The 16,100-nt window shown below is 41.5% G+C and overlaps 1 protein-coding gene across 3 annotated transcripts in view; it reads left to right on the plus strand.

Moving 5' to 3' along the window:
• Nucleotides 1-16,100, plus strand: part of Ttn (titin) — a 266,701-nt gene that overhangs the window by 97,082 nt on the left and 153,519 nt on the right. The window contains exons 100-122 of one of the 3 annotated variants that reach the window (XM_050120983.1): nt 164-253; nt 343-610; nt 821-1,081; nt 3,362-3,571; nt 4,009-4,086; nt 4,182-4,208; nt 4,577-4,636; nt 4,832-4,915; nt 6,607-6,678; nt 7,738-7,785; nt 8,567-8,968; nt 9,433-9,492; nt 9,891-9,968; nt 10,136-10,213; nt 10,795-10,881; nt 11,122-11,202; nt 12,362-12,445; nt 12,826-12,912; nt 14,336-14,413; nt 14,995-15,075; nt 15,204-15,281; nt 15,447-15,521; nt 15,783-15,884. The exons of 1 other annotated variant lie outside the window; for it this stretch is intronic. In XM_050120983.1, coding sequence (XP_049976940.1) covers nt 164-253; nt 343-610; nt 821-1,081; nt 3,362-3,571; nt 4,009-4,086; nt 4,182-4,208; nt 4,577-4,636; nt 4,832-4,915; nt 6,607-6,678; nt 7,738-7,785; nt 8,567-8,968; nt 9,433-9,492; nt 9,891-9,968; nt 10,136-10,213; nt 10,795-10,881; nt 11,122-11,202; nt 12,362-12,445; nt 12,826-12,912; nt 14,336-14,413; nt 14,995-15,075; nt 15,204-15,281; nt 15,447-15,521; nt 15,783-15,884 — 2,569 coding nt within the window. Of the gene's footprint in view, nt 1-163; nt 254-342; nt 611-820; nt 1,082-3,361; nt 3,572-4,008; nt 4,087-4,181; nt 4,209-4,576; nt 4,637-4,831; nt 4,916-6,606; nt 6,679-7,731; nt 7,786-8,566; nt 8,969-9,432; nt 9,493-9,890; nt 9,969-10,135; nt 10,214-10,794; nt 10,882-11,121; nt 11,203-12,361; nt 12,446-12,825; nt 12,913-14,335; nt 14,414-14,994; nt 15,076-15,203; nt 15,282-15,446; nt 15,522-15,782; nt 15,885-16,100 lie in introns of all 3 variants that reach the window. One more of the 3 variants, XM_050120974.1, reaches the window with a different exon arrangement.

The following is a 16,100-nucleotide window of genomic DNA, read 5'->3' on the forward strand; positions in this document are numbered from 1 at the left end:
AAGAAAAGGAGGTCTTTTAAAAATTACCAGTACACATAAATAAAAATAAATCTTTAAAAACCACCAAATCCCATAAAATCTTTAAAAGTTTAAGGAATATAAATCATAGTCATGTGCCTGCTAATTCAAATTTTTGTTCCTAATGTATTATTTCCCCCCTCAGGAAATTGAGGAGCTAGAGAAGTCAGAAAGAGATGAAAAAGAATTTGAGGAACTTGTATCATTTATTCAGCAAAGGCTGACACAGACAGAGGTAAAATGAACTATGCTAATGATAAAATGTACAGGATTATTACTGGGAATTAAAAGGGAAGGATGGCTAACACATGTTAATTCTTCTAGCCTGTCACCTTGATCAAGGATATTGAAAACCAGACAGTTCTGAAAGACAATGATGCCATCTTTGAAATTGACATTAAGATTAATTATCCTGAAATCAAGCTGTCCTGGTACAAAGGGACTGAAAAACTGGAGCCCAGTGACAAATACGAAATAAGAATCGATGGTGACCGGCATACTCTCAGAGTCAAAAACTGTCACCCTAAAGACCAGGGCAATTACAGGCTGGTTTGCGGTCCCCATATTGCCAGTGCCAAGCTGACTGTGATTGGTGAGTGAGAAGCCATTTCAAAGCCTTGTGAGATTGCTGGTGGGTACATCTGCTTAAGATGCTGATGTTGGGCACATCTGCTTAAGATGCTGATGTTGGGCACCTCTGCTTAAGATGCTGATGTTGGGCACCTCTGCTTAAGATGCTGATGTTGGGCACCTCTGCTTAAGATGCTGATGTTGAACCCCATGTGTTCCTGTCTCGCCACAGAGCCTGCTTGGGAGCGCCATCTCCAGGATGTGACTTTGAAAGAAGGCCAGACTTGTACCATGACGTGTCAGTTTTCAGTGCCCAATGTGAAATCCGAGTGGTTCAAAAATGGCAAACTCCTTAAGCCCCAAGGCAGAGTGAAAACGGAAGTGGAGCACAAAGTCCACAAACTGACCATTGCCGATGTCCGTGCGGAGGACCAGGGTCAGTACACCTGCAAGCACAAGGACCTTGAGACTTCAGCAGAGCTCAAGATTGAAGGTGGGTAAACGTCTGGGCACAGAGCACCCACAGAGGCTGTGCCGCCCCGCAGTCGCTCCCTCAGTGAACTCTCAAAGGGTTCCTGTCCTCATTCTCCCACATCCATAGCCACACACTTGTCCTTGTGTCAAAACCCGTGCCGTTCAAAAGAAAAACATTCAACTGTGCATTTCTTGTAGGTAAAAATCATAATCTAAACTGATATTTGATTTTTTAAATGGTTGTTTCTTCTTAAAAGTTAAATTTTATAATTCTCATATCTACTACTATGGAACCTAGAAAAAAAAAATTGGAAAAGACAAAAGTTGTAGGTTAAATCTAAAACACTGTGATTAGGAACTGCTACTTCATGGGACTTATTTTGACTTTATGGTTATAAAATTTTATAGATAAAATTAACAGTGTATGTGACAAGGAATGGTTGTTTTATAAAAAATACCAATTTCATTTAAGAGTTCTACTCCCGATTTCAGACTCTCTGACTTAAAGAGCAATGATGATTAAAGTCTTAATAGTTAAATTTTAGGCAACTCACCTTGAACTCTCCAAGGAAATTTTGTACTGTGTCTCATTATTTGGTGTTATTTTAATTGTTAAAGCAAAATTATATCAATTTTATTTCCAGAGGCATTTCATGTTTCTGAATTATTTTTTAATGAATATTAAAGTTAAAAGAAAAGTTAAATAGCTTCGCATTAGACTAAAGTTGAAAACTTAGCATTTTTTAAATAAGTAAACACCTTAAATACATTCGTCAGTGATGAAGCCCCCGGAATGTCACTTTCTGCAAAGTGCACGTTGCTCTGCTATGCATGAAGTCACAGATTTCCGGACACATTTTAGGGAAAGGCTACCCACCCCAGCCATGCTCTTAAAAGCACCCCGCTGTCCCGGGTGAGTTGGTGCCTTTCTGTTTACCTGTCCGTGCCCGAAAGCATGTTTCTCAACTCTTGAGAGCCCTCTGCCATTCAGAATTGCAAATTTCCTGTTGAATTTAAAATCATTTCCCAGGGAAATCTCTATAAAAGAGAAAATTCTAGATCCTAAATAACAAAAAATGATTTTCTTGAGGTAAGGAAAGGCTTCGCAGGGAAATTGACTGTTGGATGGCTGATCTGTTCTCTGTCAGGGACTGTCGTATTTCCTCAACAGTTTTGAAATTTCATTTGACTTTGGGTTCAAATCTCCCTCTGGCATCTCCTTCATATGAATATTTTAAGGACTCTCAGGGAGTTCTTTACACTCTCCCACTGTCAGTCCCGTAGGAACGCCCTGAGGAACGGGAACAGGTTGATTACTATACAAAATGTGTCACTACTGTTCTGCTCTTGCGCTTGGGTTTTCTATTTTATAAGTGAATAAAACTAGAAGCCAAGCTTGCTCACACACACCGCCACCCCAGACATGCTCACACACACCGCCACCCCAGACATGCTCACACACCATCACCCCAGACATGCTCACACACACCGTCACCCCAGACATGCTCACACACCGTCACCCCAGACATGCTCACACACCGACACCCCAGACATGCTCACACACCGACACCCCAGACATGCTCACACACACCCTGTCATCCCAGATACTTGGGAGCATGGGGCAAGAACATCGCACAATTGAGGGTCAGTCTCGGAATCTGAGCTAGACTTTGTCTCAAAATTAAAAAATTTAAAGTCCTTGGGATGGTATAGTGCTTTTTTGGGAGGCCTCAGGTTAAAAAATGGTACTGTATAAGTAGATAGATGATAGATAGATAGATAGATAGATAGATAGATAGATAGATAATAGATAGATGATAGATAGATAGATAATAGGTAGGTAGATGATAGATAGGTAGACGATAGGTAGATGGATAGATAGATAGGATAGGTAGGTAGATAGATAGGTAGATAGATAGATAGTAGGTAGGTAGATGATAGATAGATGATAGATAGGTAGACGATAGGTAGATGGATGGATGGATGGATGGATGGATAGATAGATAGATAGATAGATAGATAGATAGATAGATAGATGACACCCTAGGTACAAAATTAGTACCACATAAATAGAAAGATAGGCAAATAAATAAATAAATGAGCTAATTTCACTGGGTTTGTGGCACACATGAATAGCTTATAATTCCAGCATTTGGAAGCCCAAGGCAGGAGCACACCAGCTTGGGCCACGTAATGAAACCCCATCTCAACCCCCAAGACTTTGAAGTAAAGAAATCGCAGTCACAGAGATCCCTGCCTGCCCAGTCAGTCTCACTTTGAATCCCTTCTATGTAAACAGCTGAACCGATTCAGTTCACCAAGCGCATACAGAACATTGTGGTGAGCGAGCATCAGTCGGCTACGTTTGAGTGTGAAGTGTCCTTCGACGACGCCATCGTGACCTGGTACAAAGGGCCGACGGAGCTGACTGAGAGCCAGAAATACAACTTTAGAAATGATGGCCGCTGCCATTACATGACCATCCACAACGTGACCCCGGACGACGAAGGTAATCACGGGGACACGTCCCCAGTGGATCTAAAGTGCAGTCCTCCCCGCCACCTGTTTTTGATATTTCCACCCGCTAACAATGCTTACATTCTAGCCGGGCGGTGGTAGCGCACGCCTTTAATTCCAGCACTCCAGAGGCAGAGACAGGCGGATCTCTGGGAGTTCGAGGCCAGCCTGGTCTACAGAGCTAGTTCCAGGACAGGCTCCAAGCCACAGAGAAACCCTGTCTCGAAAAAAACAAAAACAAAAACAAAAACAAAAACAAAAACAAAGAAAGAAAGAAAGAAAGAAAGAAAGAAAGAAAGAAAGAAACAGAATGCTTACATTCTATAGTTCTATGGAATGTACTTTAAAATAAAAAGGGCATAAATAAGCACATTGTATTTAACTGAAGAAGTGTATCAGGAGACTGACTAGGATTGTTATTCTCCCCAGGCGTTTACTCGGTAATTGCTCGCCTGGAGCCAAGAGGTGAAGCCAGGAGCACAGCAGAGCTGTACTTAACAACCAAAGGTGAGGACGGGCCGCCTGAACACGCCACAGTCCTGGAGGCAAACACGTTAAGCAAACAGTTCTGCATATAAAAACGCTCTCTTTTTCCTTTGTAGAAATAAAACTTGAGATGAAGCCTCCTGGTAAGTTTTTTTTTTTCTTTTCTTTTTTAATTGTTGCTGACACTAAGTTCAGTGTTGGTGCAGTCTTATAAATAGGGAAGCCCAATAAAAATACACAAAGTTGCCATTCCTCTTTTCAGTAGACGTTGCTCAGTAAGATAATTTCCAGCAAAATGCAATGTTGTTACACTTTATGAATGGGGGGGGGGGGGAAACAGAGATGGTAAGGTGGCTGGTAGGAGCACAGTAGAACCAGAACAGAATTCTGCCAGTTTTCATAAGCACCGAACTGTGTGCGGTAAACGACGATGGCGGTGCTGCTGGAGGTGCCCAGATGGTGAGCATGTGCTGTCAGCTCCTCAGTGCTTATTGCTATCCGTTACTTGCAGATATTCCCGATTCCAGAGTTCCGATCCCAACCATGCCTATCAGAGCGGTCCCGCCTGAAGGTAAGACCCTACCCCTAGCATCCGGGCGTAGAGCAGCAAGATTCCACATCCCTGTCTTCAATGTCCAGTTAAAAACCAGAGCAAACATGCGGTTACTACTCCAGATAGATATTGATGTTGCTTGTTCTAATTAAGCCCCTGGATTGATTAAGAAAATACATGCGACATGGTGCTGCTATGTTTTTTTTTTTCCAGAAATACCTCCTGCGGTTGCTCCTTCCATCCCTCTTCTGCTGCCTTTACCCGAAGAGAAGAAGCCACCAGGAAAGCGTATTGAAGGTAATATATGAAAACTAACTGAAGTGATAAAACTTAGAATTCCATAGTCTGTGAAAATGTGACTTCATATAGTTTGTGCTCCCTCTTGTGGTCAAGACGCTGAACTGACTTCAAAATGATACTTTTGCTACAGGGTTTAAAATTTGAAAATTACCAGATTAACTCAAGCACTGTGCTTAGTTTAAAAATATTGCAAGGGAATAACTTGGATGTTGGTTAAAAATAAGTTTATTTCACATGCCCCTGACCACTATGCTTGATGGCTAATATGGCAATAATAAAACCAGTTGTTGGGCAGCTTATAGAAACACAGCATATTAGTTGAGAAGCAAACTGAAAATTGTGGTTTGTTTTCTTTTCACCTATACTCTTAATTACTTTTTGTAAGTCACTCTTTGTTCAGAATATCTTTGACTTGCTCTGTTGGGTCTTTTGTGGGGTGTGTTTGTGTTTGTTAACTAAGGGGCGTGGCTAATAATAAAGAGATCAGAAGTGGGCAGCAGACTGGTAGATACATGTGGTCCGAGCTCCGCAGACAGAGACAGGACGATTACCACAAGCGAAAGGCCCATGCGGCAAGCCAGATGGGGTTACATACTAAAACCCTGTCTCGAAAGCCAAGCAAAACAGAAGAGCCCTTAAAAGTAGCAAGGAGTTGACCATCTCGAATGCTAAATGCTTAGGAAGCGATTGGGAACTCTTTGCACCCGGAAGCTGTGCAGCCCAGACAACAGTTTGTCTGAGACTTCCTGGAGTTATTTATTCAAACTTGCTAGGAGAATTAATTCTCTCAGCAGAGCTATAAAAAATCCACTGGTCAAAATCAGGTTTCCTGATAGTCTTATAACTGTAACGGCAACAGCTTCATGGGTATAACATTTAAGTCTCCTAATGTCTGCCCGCTGCCACTGATAGTAAATGCTTGAACTATTTTTCAGCCAGTTTCAAAGAAATTCAATATATTTATCCAATTTTGTGACTAATGTACTTTCGACAGAAGAGAGAAGCGTGTTTGTAATTTATATGAGTTTACTCGAACATATATCATCGACTTGCAGAGCCCAGAGAGGAGAAATCAAAAACCATAAACTAGATTCATGATGCTCCTGTGGTCAGAAGCAGTGATTTCTGTTCAGAAGTGATCTGTCCTCTCAATGAAAATGTCAGCATGACTGTTGGTATTCACTGCAAAACCTGAGAATTTAAACCAGATTCTAAAACACAAAGGGTTTGCTCCGGGCTTACAAGCTTACAGCACGGTGGGAAATAGGCCTAGGAGCCATGACTAGAGTCTACCTCCAGCCTGCAGCACCAGTACACCCACACATATAACATGGGGTGTGCTTCAATTCTACCCTGCTTTTGTTCTCCTGACAAATGTGGTCTCCACACCCAAGTGAAACACAGGGAAAGGGACACTTTCTGTGTCCCTCATCTTCTGCTAAAGCCGCCTCTTACCCATCATACGCTCAGAGGACATATCTACCCTCCCTCCAAATTTTCTTCTTCTTTTTCTCCTTCTTTTCTTCTTCTCCTCTTTCTTCTTCTTCTTTTTGCTTTCTATACAAGATTTTTCTAAAGCAAGTATCTCACAATTAAGTTTATCTTGTTCTCATTAGCATCTGAAAAACAGAATTGAAATGTCCCTAAAACATTTACATTATTTATATCTGACTTCTTTTTTTTTTCAGTGACCAAAAAGGCTGTGAAGAAAGACACCAAAAAAGTTGTTTCAAAACCCAAGGAGGAAGCACCACCACCAGGTATTATAATAAAGTTTAAAAATCAAATAAAAAAAAACTAACCAGAAAGTGCTCCTAAGGTCTTCATTGCGGATAAGCACTTAAGAGTGCAGGAAACCCAAAGGGCAAGAGTTGGGGTCACTAGGTGGTACATCCCCCTCCATCTCTCTCGTCCTTCTTGTGTCCTTGTCTGCCTCTGGCAGCCAACAAACGTAGAGAATGCTTGCTGTCTGCAACTGATGCTATAAAGGAGACCTTCCCCTCCAGTCCCACTGCTGTTGGTGACCAAGTCCTCCCAGCTCCCAGCAGGGATTCAGGATTAGTGTGCTATGATGCTGCAGCCCAGCTCAGGATCCTTTGCTGGTTTTCCTTATCTTAATGTATGAAGAAAGCAAACATCTTTAGAAGACATCTTGGGAGGCTGGTGGAAGACCTTTAGATGACTAATGTAAAAGAGTTGTTCTAACCCTCTTGATGGAGAAAGCACAGCAGCCTCTTGCCCAGAGCTGCACCGAAGCGCAGGCCCCATCCTCCACTCGACACAGCTTTCCCCATGGTCATTTCGGATTTGGTTTGGTTTGCTTTGGTCTTTCAAGACAGGGTTTCTCTGTAGTTTTGGAGCCTGTCCTGGAACTAGCTCTATAAACCAGGTTGGCCTCGAACCCACAGAGATCCACCTACCTCTGCCTTCAAGCACTGGGATTAAAGGCGTGCGCCACCACCGCCTGGCATGATGGCCATTTTGAAAGCACGCATGTTTGGTGGATTTTATAACAGAACAAAGCAAAAGCGTGGGTTTTAAGTGCTGGACACACTACACATTGCTTTGCTATTTTTTTTTACTACATTTAAATTCTTTAAAACCAGCCTAAACTGAAATGAAGGCCCAGCCTCCGAGCATTTTGTTATTCTGACCTGACATAGCGATGCTTATTCGCCTGGTTTGGTAATGATGGGGTTTTATGATGCTGGGTTAGTAATAATTCATTATGCCAAGGACCATGATAATGTTCTAAATTAAACATTAAACAATCCATAGTCTAAACATTAATATGTACTCTGTGTTTTTCGAAGTGCCAGAAGTTGCCAAGAAGCCCCTCCCTCCTACTCCCATGTTTCCAGCAAAAGGCAAGTATTTCCAGCATTTTATTATTTACTTGTGAATTTTGCATGTGTCCTCTTGGTCACCTTTAAATATTAGGCTTCCAAGTTGTTGTAAAAGTGTCCAGTCCCCTCTGCCACTGTGCAGAGTCCTGGAAACAATGGCTGTTTCCCACACCTCTGCAGCCCCTGGATAGGGCAGCAGTGAGAGACAGCAAGAAAAGAGCTCTTTCTGAGTTTTACTTTGTAAGCCACACAAATATTAGGGATTTGTCAATAATACTGATCTCAAAGACATTTTGAAATTTGTCATATAAAAACTGGGAACTGCTTTGACTACGTCAGTTTTAGTGTGTCTTTATTCAACTGACCAGGGAGTCATGGTCAAAAGTGAAAAGAAAAAAAAAAAAAGCTAAGATTAACTTGCAGAAACATTTACTCTAGACTCCATAACACTATTAATGTTACCGAGTCTGAAGTGCTTCAGCAGAATCTCTCCAAACTGGAGTTCACATAGAGCAATAGAAAGCATAGCAATTTGAAGCTGTCTATTGAATCCATACTTTGGGCACTAGAAGAAAATCCCCGTATCAAGAGTGAAGGGCCTTAGTATCGTCATGTTGCCTAGTGAGTAAAACAGAATCCATACACATCAAGCCACAAGAGATTATCAGTCTGATGCTACAGCATCCAAGTGCTCAGTGCGGAATGACGGTGGCCTTCCCGTGAGCAAAGCTTTCTGATGGATGTAACCAATCCGATTTCCCTTTCTTGTTCTCCCCCACCCCTCTTTCTTCTCATCTTTCAGCTTCCGAAATTATCGATGTGTCCTCTAAGGCCGAGGAAGTGAAAATAACAACTATCACTCGAAAGAAAGAGATTCACAAAGAAAAGGAGGCTGTGTACGAGAGAGAGCAGGCCGTCTTCGAGAAGAAAGTGCTCATCGAGCCCTGGGACGAGCCCTACGAGGAGCTGGAAGTGGAGCCCTACACGGAGCCCTCCGAGGAGCCCTATTATGAAGAGCCGGATGAAGACTATGAGGAGATCAAGGTGGACGCTAAAAGGGAAGTCCACGAGGAGTGGGAGGAAGACTTTGAAGAAGGGCAAGAGTACTACGAGAGGGAAGAGGGCTATGATGAAGGCGAGGAGGAGTGGGAAGAGACTTACCAGGAGAGAGAAGTGATTCAAGTTCAGAAGGAAGTTCATGAAGGTACGTACGCAGGCGCTGGGTGGCCTCTCTTCTCTGTTCCTCGTTTTCACTCGGTTCCCTTGTACTTTCGATGCTATTACCTGACTTAAAAATGGACATGAAGGAGAAAATGATCGTTTTGGCTTCTCTAAGGTTATGGATCTTGCGTTGCTTGTTCTGTAGAATAGTCTTTATCTTCCCTTGATATTAAGCTTCCATGTTGCTTTAAATGGAACCATTTAATCCTAGGACTAGGGCTGCATCTCAGTTGCTGTTTTCTGACTTACAAGCTCAAAGTTCATTTCATCGCCACCTAATTCTGTTTTGAAATTCTGCCTGAGAGTTGTATTAGTCATAAGCTCCCCCACACGACAGGTTCCTTAGCGGGATGATAAATTATTCTTAACATTTTAATATTTGCAACAAGCGCAGCTAGTAGAATGGACTGATTTAAGCATCTCCCTTGTCTTGTGTTTTTATTAAAGAATTATACGAGAAGAAAATCCCAGCCAAAGTGCCTGAAAAGAAAGCACCACCTCCCAAAGGTATGCAATTAGAATCATTAAATAAAACAGAATATGCCTGAAATGATCATGATTTGTTTGGCAAGGATGCCTGAATCAGTAGTTAAATCTAATAGGCACAACTTCTTCTCTAAGCTTTATTATATCTATGAATTTTCTCTTCAGAATTTATATCTACTTGAAAATAATAAAATTATTAAGATAAAAGAGTGTTATAGTAAATTTAAAATAAACAATCCCAGGAACTTTTGCTTAAAATTGAGAACACCAAACCTGCCTGTCTTTAAAAATATTACATATATTTGTATACATATATGCATACATATATGTGTGTGTAAAGAGCTAGAGAGAGAATTTTAATAAATATTTAGAATTTAGTAAATTCTAAAAGTACTGCAATTTCTTTAAAATATTTGCAGTTGTAAAGAAGCCAGTAGTTGAAAAAATTGAAAAGACTTCCCGAAGAATGGAAGAAGAAAAAGTTCAAGTCACCAAAGGTATAGATACCATTTAAAGAATGTTCTAGTCACATGTACATAAGTTATCAGCTCTCTGGTGTGTGCTCATGCATTTTTTATATAGTTATCCAAGCAGAGTTATGTTTAAACTTTGGGGCTAAGAAATATTCCTCACAATACAAATATATCTGTACGTATTTTTAAAGTACCTGAAGTTTCCAAGAAGATCGTTCCACAGAAACCTTCCCGGACTCCGGTGCAGGAGGAAATAATTGAAGTAAAAGGTATTCATCGCTATTTAAACTATAAGCTCCAATTATTGTATTCTGCACATACGGATATCTGAACATACATTGTTAAAAAAAAATTCAAAAGCACCATAAAAACTACACGTTTTAAATAGCACACATTTTATGTTGGGTTATACCTATGTATAATTCAATAACTTTATTTTTGCTTTTAGTCTTGCTTAGAAATTAATTTTTTTTAATTTAAGGAAGGTTTTGTGTTTGATGAGTAATCTTCTAACTTTATCATGCAGTGTATTGCATTGCACATAACATTTCCCATCCTCTAATCGATAGGAATTGATCCTGATAGGCTTGGGAAAGTAGCGCACTGTGTGTGAAGAAGTTGTGTCTATTCGATCCGCACATAACCGTACTTGATGCAAGGCCGCATGCGTTGTTTGTCCAGACAGGTCGAAACCTGACTTATTTTCTTCTTGAAACTGAATTTGTTCTTGATCTGTCATGCTAACCCACTGAATCGCTGTGGAAAGACGTTCGTGTCGTGTGCCATCTGTGTGTCTCATCTGACGTCCTGTCCTAGAACAGTTGCTAACCCAGCGATGCTCTTTTTAAAGTGCCGGCGGTGCACACAAAGAAGACGGTTATCTCGGAAGAGAAGATGTTCTTTGCTTCTCACACAGAGGAGGAGGTGTCCGTCACAGGTATCTGGCGGTTTGGAACTTGAGGGCTTGAGGCGGAGTTTCAAATAGCCTTTTTGTCCCCGTCTTGCCTGACGTGGGATGCTGTGGATGTGTTGACTCCTTGCGTCTCCCTGTCGTCTTTTTCCTTTCATGTCTTTTAGCTTTAACTTTTTTGTCTTAGTATTCTTAGTAAATTACAATTGCCATCCACAACGTGATCTTTCAGTAATTAAGATGTGTACTTTTTTTTTTTTTCAAAAGTCCCCGAGGTACAAAAGAAAACTCTCACTGAGGAGAAAATTCACGTTGCGATTTCCAAAAAGATTGAACCACCGCCCAAAGGTATCAGTAATTCATCCTAAGTTTAAGATGTTCTTGAGCAAAATTCACAGTCCATATCTAGCTACGCTGATATGAAGTATCAGAATTAGTCACACAGTTAACAGGCCTAGGTCTGTGTGAACAGAGAAGTCACTGGAGAGAGGCGTGGAAAGACCAGGCATGAAATGCTTGGAGATCCTTCCCCTGTCTTTGGACACTTAAAATCTAGTGACATTTGTATTTGAACATAAGGTGTAATGAAACTCCTCGCATGAGTTCCCGAAGCCTTCTTTCAAATGTGAATAATTCTCTCCATTAGGAGCTTAACATACCAGAAGCATTGAAACTAAGTTTTGTAAACTTGCGATTTAATTAAGTTATATTAGAAATCCCTTAATACTCAAAACACACAGTTTCCTTTTTTCTGCAATTACCACTTTCTATGTGAGAGTATCAGTTACAACAGTAGCTGGTGTGTCAGTATTGACTCCACCACTGAAATCAAAAAAATACAATTACCAGGGGGCAAGGTAGCGAAATCCCAGCACTCAGCTAGGGCTACATAGGAAGACACTTTATGGAAGAAGGAAAGGAGGAAAGAAGAGATAGAGGAAGGGAAGGGTAGAGGGATGGAGGGAGGGAAACACTTTAGACTCTACGACAAGGTCCCATTCTCTTTCCTGAGCTAAATTTAAGATATAACTATTTGCTATCATCTGAGACGGTTGTTCTCTTGCATGGACTTTAGATGAAGCAAGAGTTCTTCCATCTACTCCTGAGAAAGTAGAAACTCCTGCACATTCAAAGTAACAAATAGATTTCGCTTTTCTACTTAGCCATTCAGCTATCTACACATATTTTATCTTTATTTGATTTACTTATTTATTTGTTTTGGGTTTTTTGAGACAGGGTTTTTCTGTAGCTTTGGAGTCTTGTCCTGGAACTAACTCTTGTAGACCAGGCTGGTCTTGAACTCACAGAGTTGCACCTGCCTCTGCCTCTCAAGTGCTGGGATTAAAGGTGTGCGCCACCACCACTGCCTGTCTTTTTCAGTTCCTAATCCATAGTTTCTTACATCCAGCTGGCTTAAAGGGGGAATCTCCTCTTGACTCCTATCTTATAAGAATGCCCATCTTGTCAAGATGAGCAGCTTCTCAAACATAGCACATTTCTCTTCAAGCCCCGGAACCACCTAAGAAACAGGTTGCAGAAGAAGTGGTCCCTGTTCCCGTCCCTAAGAAGGTGGAACCTCCAGCAGCCAAAGGTAGAAGGACATTTCTTGGGTTCTATCTTCTTGGATCGTGTGTGTGTGTGTGACCTGTGTATTAACCAGAATGTTATCAGTAGACAATCTTTCATATGCTTAACTCCTTATCTACTGTTTGGTTACTTCATGGTCACACGTGTTAGTAATGGTTCCAGATGCCGGACCATCCTAACTGGGCATTTGTCTGCCCTGTGTCATATGTGTGATGTCTACCTGGTATTGATGTTCTAAACATTCCATGCTTCCCCAAGTAGAATGTACTAAATTACTTTTTAATTCTTAAGCTCTTAATGAGGCTTTATGCTTGACTATAATCTTGAATGTCTCAGAAGGAGACTGTAACATTCGACACCATTTCAACAATGTTATCTTTAAAGTTCCTGAGGCTCCCAAGAAACCTGTGCCAGAGGAGAAGAAGCCAGTTCCTATTCCCAAGAAGAAAGAGCCAGCTGCTCCTCCCCAAGGTATGCAGAACCACCAGTGGAGACAGCCATCGGCACAGGGGCCAGCTCGGCTCTGCACAGGCTTCATCTGTGCCGTGTTGTTCTTGACTCTTGTCTCTTTGACATGTTCCTCATTCTTGCTATATATTATTTATGATTCTGAACATTCCTAAGGCATGTGTTATTAAAAGAAGTAACTATGTCAAATTGCTACCTTAAATTTTTAATGTCATCCTTAAGGAGGATTTGCAGAATATCTTCTGTGGACATGTTTATAGAACAAAGCATTTCTTGTTCACTCTTGCGTGTGGCTTCTTCGTTAAGACATCGTTACTGTCTGTTGTGAGGAGTCTGTGGGGAGGCAGAGGCAACTGGAGGGGCTTGTCAGAAGTGAGTGTCACCTAGACACAGATGAACCCAAAGTCCATGATGGCAAGTCTTCAATAGGACAGATCTTTGACATTTATTTTCCCTGTATGAATTGAAATTAATTAAACTTACTGGAAACACTTGGGAGTATATTCTAAGTGACAGAATTTCTTACAGAAAAACACCTACGCATTTACAACATTTTGTGACAAAGAGGTCCCCAAAGCCATTGGCACTCTGTCCTACTGAAAGACCTGTTCCAGAGAGTGTTCGTGTCTTGATTATCCTTTAGTAACCAGAAACAGAGACTCAGAATGCTGTCAGCGTAAAAAGTTACATGAACAACCATATTCCACAGCATTGTAGCTGTAGTTCAAAGGTCATAAAGTGCTACAATTTATCCCCTCTTCAAAACAAAATATGAAGAGATCTTTTCTATCTGGTCTACTCACACTCTGCATTATTGGTATAATCCCTGACTGGTTTGTGTTCATCAGATCACACCAAGGGGAGTAAAGAGGAAGCTAAGTCAGTTAAACGCTGGCCTTGACTGTTCAGTACTCAGAACTCACCTATATTTAAATTTAAAAGCAAAAAGCCATGGTGGAGCAGTCATGTAACCACAGAATTGTGGAGTATGAGGGTAGAGACAATTGGCATTCCCTGGGACTCACTGGTCACTGAGTCTCCAGCCTACTTGGCAAAATCCAGGCCAGTAGAGGACCCTGTCTAAAGAAAAAAAAAATCAAGTGTATTGCACCTGAAAAGTAACTCCCCAAGGTTATTGCTACCCTCCCAAAACACATACATACACATCTATACACACACATGTACACACACCATACTAATGTGTAAGAATGAATTCTGTACACATTTCTGTTACATAACACATTTTAGTCATTTAGATGCCTCTAAAACATTGCACTACTATATTGTGACTTTGAAATGGGATCTTTCTTCATTGTACCAGTGCAGTCTGTAATATCAATGTGCTGTGTGTCACTTTGGGGGTGTGTCTGTATCCATTCATGGACAGGAAACATGCCTGTACTGACTGGCTGTTTTAAACTTTAAGTCCCAGAGGCTCCAAAGAAACCTGCTCCTGAAGAGAAGGTTCCTGTGGCAAAGAAGAAGGAGGCCCCTCCAGCTAAAGGTAGGGTGACTTTCCTAGTAAACAAGCCCATGTTTACATCTTGAGTGCAAAGCAGTTTGTGTTTATCTGCTAATTGAGTTTGTTGTATTCCAAGTGTTTGTCGGGGTTTCTGTCCTGCCTGGTTCCTGCAATCGTTAAGTCCCGAAGGAATCACACAGAGTTATAAACATTACATTAGTTATAAACTGATTGGCCCATTAGCTCAGGCTTCTTATTAACTCTCATAACTTATATTAGCCCATTATTCTTGTCTATGCTAGTCACGTGGCTCGGAACCTTATTCAGCGAGGCAGTCACATCTGACTTCTTCTGTGGCTGGGTCATGACTGCAGACCAAGCTTTCCTCTTCCCAGAATTTTCCTGTTTTTGTCGCCCTGCCTCTACTTCCTGGTTACTGGCCAATCAGTGTTTTATTAAAATACAATTGACAGGGTACAAACCATTGTCCCATAGCATCCAAGTGGTTGTTTTATGGCCAGTGACAATGGGACAAGCTTCTGTCTACCTGTCTAGTCTCTTTCAAAATAATGACTTCGCTGCTTTGAAAAATATAAACCCAGTTCTACAAATGTCTTTTCAAGTTCCCGAAGTGCAGAAGAAAGTTGTCACCGAAGAAAAAATAACCATCATTACTCAGAGAGAGGAATCCCCACCACCAGCAGGTACCCCATCTCCATGAAATAACCATACCTTTCCCCAAAACTTCTTTAATTGCATGTCTTCATCGGCCGGTCTGCCTGTTCCATGTGCATTTGCCTTTATAAGATTAAAAAAAAAATTCTTCTTCAAGTGCCAGAAATACCAAAGAAGAAAGTTCCTGAAGAAAAAAGACCTGTTCCTCGAAAAGAAGAAGCTCCCCCACCAAAAGGTATCATCAGGCCTTTGTACAAAAGCTGTCTTTTACAGGGTCATGCTTCCAGGCAAAGATGGCTTGGGAGCTTTTGGTGTCGGGGCGTGGCGTGGGTGGGTGTGCTGTGTGCTGGGCTTCTGTGGGAGAGTGTCAGAGCTCTAAATGTACGTAATGTTTCTAAAGTGCCAGCTCCACCTAAGAAACCTGTCCCCGAGGAGATTGTCCCAGCTCCCACCCCTAAGAAAGCTCCTCCCCGAGGTAGGATTGACGTCAGTCTTCTAGAGACCTCTTCTCTCGTGCGTGCTTGGGTTCTTGCTCTGTCTGTCGAGTCTGTTTCTGTGCTGTTCCTCTTGGTCTTGTTTCTGAGAGACTTTCGTGGGCATGTTCTTGGGGTGTGTAATTTCTTTGTCCACTTTGCTCATGAATGTGATGTACTGCGAGGCGTTCCCAAACTCTAGGGAGAGAGGGAATTTGTGCAATTCTTGGTTCTTAAGCTCCAACACTGATGCTTTCTTAAAGCTGAAGTCTCTAAGAAAACCGTCATGGAAGAGAAGAGGCTTGCTGTGGAAGAGAAACTGTCGGTGGCAGTTCCTCAGAGAGTGGAAGTCATGCGGCATGAAGGTATAACCAGAGGGGAAGAAGGCCGTGTTGGTATGCGCCCGTGGAGTCTTCTTTAGGATGTTGATGTTTTCATTGCGATCTGTTTTTATCTTGTGTGAGTGTTGAAATTCATCTGCCTGCTGCTGTAGTCTTCTGGAACTATCTTTTGCATCTACCTCACTCTTGGGTCATTCTTAAGAAGTGAATAAGGTGTCGAAAAGGAGATCACTTGGAATT

Source organism: Alexandromys fortis, unplaced genomic scaffold, assembly GCF_014885135.2.
Source record: "Alexandromys fortis isolate MF-2015 unplaced genomic scaffold, M_Fortis_MF-2015_v1.1 scaffold_8_1_9099942, whole genome shotgun sequence".
NCBI classification, from domain to species: domain Eukaryota; kingdom Metazoa; phylum Chordata; class Mammalia; order Rodentia; family Cricetidae; genus Alexandromys; species Alexandromys fortis.